General features: G+C 36.5%; 1 protein-coding gene across 1 annotated transcript; it reads left to right on the top strand.

Moving 5' to 3' along the window:
* The first annotated feature begins 42 nt into the window (after positions 1–42).
* Positions 43–4,251, top strand: LOC119067939 (suppressor of lurcher protein 1-like). Its single transcript, XM_037171255.1, has 10 exons — positions 43–56; positions 125–132; positions 227–363; positions 427–495; positions 572–737; positions 812–929; positions 1,003–1,092; positions 1,154–1,238; positions 3,084–3,267; positions 3,836–4,251. The coding sequence occupies exons 1-10, from the start codon at positions 43–45 to the stop codon at positions 3,910–3,912; spliced, it is 948 nt and encodes a 315-aa protein (XP_037027150.1). The 3' UTR covers positions 3,913–4,251.
* Positions 4,252–6,653: the final 2,402 nt, after the last annotated feature.

The raw sequence follows: 6,653 nt of genomic DNA, 5'->3' as shown, positions 1-6,653 counted from the left end.
GTCACATAGGGCTATCTGTTATCGATAACGACGACCGAAATAATGACTGACTCTGGGTAATATGGTGCGTGTTAAAAAAATTGAAGTACAAGATTTCAAATCAACGAATTAAAAATACTTTGAGCGATGGAAGTAAAAGCCGAATAGACCCGATAATAATACTGGTCATATCCTTTCCGTCTGAACCAGTTTAATAATTCTAATGCAAATTCAACTATATTTTTAGGATCCAACTGTGACATAGTACTACATTCATCCACATCAAAAAATGGATCCATACAGTCACCATTGTTTCCCGGTCCGTATCCACCCCGAACATTTTGTCGCTTTGAATTTCAAGGGAATGGGCGACAACGAGTTCAGGTAAATGTTGTGAATGTTACAGGCGTATTTGTGTCCTTTAACAATAATTTGTTTTGTGTGCAGATAAAATTTACGGAATTTACATTACCGTCAAGTGAGGGAGATGACTGCGAGCAATCAGATACTTTATCGGTAGGTTTTGTCCTGAAAGGATACTACTTCTACTGAAAATTTTCGTTCATTTCAATACTTTAACACTCTTTCACAGGTACTTATGCAAATCAAAGGAAAATATGAACCAGTTGAAACGCTGTGTGGGGACACTATGCCGAAACCACTTATGTCCAATGGTCCACGAATGCTTTTAGAATTTCGTGGAAGGCAGAGTGGCAAAGGCAATCGGGGATTCAAGGCTGATTTTATATTTTTAGAAAGTAAATAAAATTGAAAAAATTTCGTCGTCCGACCGACAGTATCTAACGGCACAATTTTCTAATCTACAAAATAGATTTCGGTATTATTTCCGGTCGTCAGATACCAGATTACGAGTGTTCATTTGTATATAATAGCAGCTTTGAAACGTCGGGCTGGTTTCATTCGCCGAACTTCCCCGGAGCGTATCCAAGGTAATATTTTAACCGCATTGATTAATGTGTCATCACATCATCAGTTTGCTAATTAACCGAAAAATTGTGATAGGAATATCGAATGCAACTACTATTTCCATGGTCGAACAATGGAGAGAGTGTACATCCGTTTTACATATTTTGACGTCGAGGGAATATTTCCGTAATTTTCTATGGCAGTTTTTTTTCCACGTTGAATTATTTCCATTTATTTCACTTTGTAGGTGCGATGAAGACTCGTCTAGTGATTCCGTAGAATTATCAAATTTCAATAGCGTCGATAGAAAATTTCAGAAATACTGTTCGAAGGTTAGTGGATTTGTTTGCCGGATGTTATTGTGTTTTAGTTTAGTACATTGGCAGACGATAATATGATGAGCAGTAAATTGCTTGTAGAAGGAAGACAGTGATAACTTTCAACCGTGGACGCATATCTCAATTTTAATCGCTTCGAGAATCGAAACATGCATTTGTGTCATTTTTTAAGACTTCGTTTTGAACAGTGTTATCAACTCAAATATTCAAATTTCTCACCCCTTGGAAGCTTTGACCAAACCTGTCACCTAACCAAAAAAAAATTATTATTGTCATAAAAAAGCTTTGTAGTCTAAAGTATCCGTGAGAGAGCAAACTATCAAGGAAACAAAGCAAAATTTGAAAAGATTCAATTTTGACTCTTACACCTTACACGGAGTACTTTTTTGTTAAGTGGAAATCAATCCTAAGCTTTAAGAACTCTGCCAATTATTACATTATGCGATACGAAAAACATTTGTTTTACCACTTTGCACACCAAAGAAGCTCAACTCCTGTCTTAGCGAAAAAATTAAGATTTTACTATAAGATCAACCTCCAAATATTTTCTATGTTAATCTAGAACCAGTACTATGTTGTTGTCTCTACGTATATATCAGCGATCTCAGCCGACAAACATCATAGAATATTGAACATCAAAAATCATTGTGCGTGCCAATAGGTTATTTAAGGTTATTTGAGCTATCAAAACGCCATCTATGGAGCCATAACCAAAAAAATATTTTTGACAAATTGTTCGCAAAAGCGTTGAGGTTATGGCTATGTGGATGCTCTCGTTCGTTTTCGGCTTGTCAAAAATAATTTTTATCTACCTAGGTGAAATAGTGATATTATTTCGCCGTCGGTAGATAAAATAGCGTATTCACCTCTGTCCAAATGTTTATTTAGACACTTGGGGTGAATAATCTACTATTACCGTACGATGGAACAAACCTATACCTTCTCGTTGCTTGAGAGGGTAGTATGCGTGCCTGAAGGTCCAAAATGAGAAAAATGGACTTTGCAAGTACCTGCAAGCGAAAATTTTAATTCAAAAGCATTCGTTATTGGACCTGTCATTTTGATACCAACTTGGACTTTCTTTGTTCCTATGGCTGAGATATACACTAGTGGTATCTTCGTTGGGGTCTTGCTCCAAAACAGCGTTTATCTTTGACGCATTTCAATTCAACGATTCGGCTACATTTCAAATTCACGACTCTAAGCTTACCGATCTCCTAACAAAATCCATCGAAAAAATAAACTAAATACTTAGTGGACTGCACATGCACAGCTCTACTCTATCCATTTACATTATACTGCCGAGTCTGACTCTCGCGTAGACGTAGACAGTGACAATTGCAAAGTTACACACTGCATTATGATACAAGGCTGTAAACTTTGGGGAGGTCACGCAGATCGCCATTTTATTAGATACGCGGAAACACACCACTTCTGAAGATTTTACAAAAAAAAAAAATCACCACGTCGTCACAGCGACGAGAATCGTCAAAATATGTGAATTGTTGCATGAAATCCGCCATTTTATCGTCAGCTGTGGTGTGTCACCCGCGTATCTGTATCTGCGTGACCTCCCCAAAGTTTATAGTTTACAGTCTACAGCCTTCTTATGATATACCACAACCCTGATTCTAGCATGAACATAGAAAATATTCGGAGGATGATGAAATCAGAATAGCTTTCGTTATATGAGTTAAAACATATAATACAAACAATTCTACGCTGTAGCTCGTATTACTAAAGCCTCCAAATTTGACACTTGTCAATTCAGTGTTCATGCTAGTAGCAGTGCTGTGGATATACCCAAGCGTTATTACAAGTAATTTATTCCGTTCACAGATTTCAAAAGGATTTTCAGTTAAATCGGACGGCAAATTCTTTCGCGTAACATTTCGATCCAATGATCGATTGGATGGTACCGGATTTCGAGCGTCCTACACATTCGAAGTGGAAAAACCAACCACCGAAATTCCGACTCTGGCCAGTGAGAGCTTAAATTCCAGCGCTGGACTACACACATTGAGTATGTCCCCTAAATAATACGAAAGAAAAAACCTGAATCTATCACATCACACACAAAATAATTCATCAACTGCGATAAAGTTTGTTTGTGTGTTTAAGAGGAATCTACACTTGGCTAAATTGTTGCCTACATTTGGGGCAAACTTATTGTAATTTTGATGATAATTTTGTACTCGCAATATTTTTGGAAAAAGTACGATCATCGTTTGGTGTTAAAATGTGTTAGCTTTCAATAGAAATTTAAATGTTTGTGGTGATGTAACCTCAATCCGAGAAAACTCCATATCTCACGAAAATTTACACATATTTTGAGTTTTCTCGGAGTTAGGCTACATCACCATAAACATTTAAATTTTTGCTGAAAACTAACACATTTTAACACCAAACGATGGTCGTACTTTTTCCAAAAAGGATGAGAGTCCAAAATTATCATCAAAATAATAATAATTTTCCCCCCAAATGTAGGCAACAATTTACACATGTGTAGATTACTCTTAAATGGTAGACGAAGGTTGAAATATCAGAACAGATTTTTTGTTACAAAAATTAAAATCGATTTCCATTTGCAGATGATCTGATTCCATACTATTTTGCAATACTATCATTGTTCTCGATTGCAAACGTTTTTTGGATTAACGGTTTATAATGAAAAATTCATGAGACTGTAGATTTGGTTCGATTTTCAATTGTAAAAAGTATTTAAAATAGATAATAAATGAAAAACAAAAGTAATAATTAAAATGAACTAGTCACAGTTGATGGTTGCGTTAATACAGGACGGTGGACGCAGAAAAAAAAATTCAGAAGGGAACGGTCCGATTATCTCTATGTATATTTCTCTCAAATTGATTTTCTTTCGTTACTCTACGGCATGTATCAACGCAGCTAGCAATGTTATGTCGACAACAATGCTACCAATTATTTAATAAATCTAGTTAAATTATAAGATTTGAGAAAATAAATTGAAAACTCAACCGTAAATTTTGGACGCATTTTTATTTTGTCCCCCCCCCCCGATCTCCCCTCTTTGTTAGGATCTTTGCCTTCCATAAAGTGGTTCAGAAATGCATTTGCATTTTTCTACATAACGTCCGTTAACAAGTGGTAACCTTATAACCCGACCAGAAGGGGAGCAGAAACACGTACAAAATATTACAACGGTACCAACAACACGGAAAATCCAGATGTATTTGCTTAGAACGATCACGATTCACGTGTGAGACTTAGAATACTACAGCTCTTTAATTTGCGTAGAATGTACATTTCAGGCGTGTACAATTTTCTTACTCCACTAACGACGATAATACCAATGGTGACTCATTGACAAATTATCCCAGTAAGGCGTAAAATTGTACACCTGAATGCTCATTCTACGGGCGAGCTATAGTATTTGAATATCAACGTACATTCGAATTTTCCTTACCAACATCCACAAAAAAAAACTCGAAGATCAGGGTCTTAGTTTTCCGTATGAGTTCATACTAGACTCAATATTCAATGAAAAACTTCTAAGTTGATGACGAAAGCAATGCCATTCTAATATTCAATTGGTGCTTCTACGATCTCAAAAGAATTTTGTATGTAATAAAAGTTTCTATGGAAAATATCCACTGAAACGTACAAATTTGTGTGGCATCTGCATCAAGGCTGTATACTTTGGGGAGGTCACGCAGATGCAGATACGCGAGTTACACACCACGTTTCATACAACAAATTCACCACACCATACAAATTCAATTTTGATGAATTTGTTTGTATGGAAAAAGCAAGGTAAATATATGGGCGGAGGTAATGCCATTCAGACGCGCGGCCAAGCACAATTATTCGTTGCCACTGACATCTTTTTTTAAAATGGTTGACTATGATTTGCTTGTGTTTCACAAAATGTTGTACCTATCACAAAACAGATGGCCCAGGTTTCTGAGCAATTTTGTTATTTTAAAGACAGGGAGAGATGGCGTTTAAAGCAAACTTTTGTGCTACTGCACATCTGATTCGGTTGTATATGGCATTACCTCCTCACTATATTTACCTTGGGAAAAGGTGTGTTGCCGTTTATCTAATAAAATGGCGATCTTTCAAATCTTAGCGCCCAACTTACTTTCAACTTACTTTACGAAACAGAATTCACTTACTATGAAATTTGAGAATCTATCTTCTACGAAAATGTATAAAAATATCAAATTCAGATCACCCGCGTATCTGTATCTGCGAGAACTCCCCAAAGTTTACAGCCTTGTTTGTTCGTTGTCGACAGCAATGACAAAAACGCAAATAACGACAGCCCCAAACAAGTCAGTATTTCTTCGACTGTATGATTGCGATTTTTCAAAAAATATTTTTCATGCGAGCGTTGTGTTTTCCCTGTTTTCTCACATTCGAACTGCCACTTTGTTTATGTTTTCGAAAATGGTATGGCGAATCCAGGGTAAATATAGTGAGGAGGATAATGCCATATATAACCGAATCGGATGTGCGGTGGCACGAAAGTTCGATACACACGCCATCTCTTCCCTTCGTCAAAAACAAAAAAGGAATAGAAACTCGAGCCATCTGTTGTGAGATAGCAAAAATATTTTGTGAAACACAAGTAAATCATAGTCAACCATTTAAAAAAAAGATGTCAGTGGCATCGAACTTATGTGCTACACCGCGCGTCTGGATGGCATTACCTCCTCACTATATTTACCTTGGGCGAATCGATGTTTTCATTTCGTGGACAAAAATGGAAAAACACAACCCGTTTCGCTCTGGCCGCAAACATCGCTCTTGGAAATTATTACTTACAAAACGGGAAGTTTTACACTTTTTGGGCTTCCGTATAGTGCCAATACGATAAATAAAATAATAAAGTGTCAAAATTGACATTAGAACAAAAGAATTATGTCCATTTTGACACTATACGTCGCGCTCTCTAAATGGCCAGTTATGGCGTGAATTGCAATAAGTTATTTCAATAGGAATGTATGAGAATGAGTCAGAAGTGGCAATAATATTAAACCTCACACGTCATCTGGTATTTCGGTATATTTTATTTGTAAATGCTTAGTCCTTCAGGCTACAAAAGCCATGTTTATGTTACTAGATGAAATCCTAAATCTCAGAAGTTGATGCTTATACCAATAACCTAATCGAAATTTTGATAGGTGCACGATACCTCAAGTCTCGACTCTTGTTCTCCTTGTAAAAAAAAACTGTTCACAACGTGTATTGTAACTGACCACTGCGACGTTCAACAAAATTCTTATTGTGAATATAGCATCTAAACTCGTATGATTATTTTGAAAAGAAGAGAGAGCATATTTGTTGACCTTGAACTCAGCTACAGTCAGCTGTAGAAAGTAGACTAACTCTCTCGTTCAAAACTCTCTCTCGCACGAAACCTGA

Source organism: Bradysia coprophila (assembly GCF_014529535.1).
Source record: "Bradysia coprophila strain Holo2 chromosome X unlocalized genomic scaffold, BU_Bcop_v1 contig_130, whole genome shotgun sequence".
NCBI lineage: Eukaryota > Metazoa > Arthropoda > Insecta > Diptera > Sciaridae > Bradysia > Bradysia coprophila.
The sequence above is the reverse complement of the archived record's forward strand: the minus strand, read 5'-3'. Positions and strand labels throughout refer to the sequence as shown.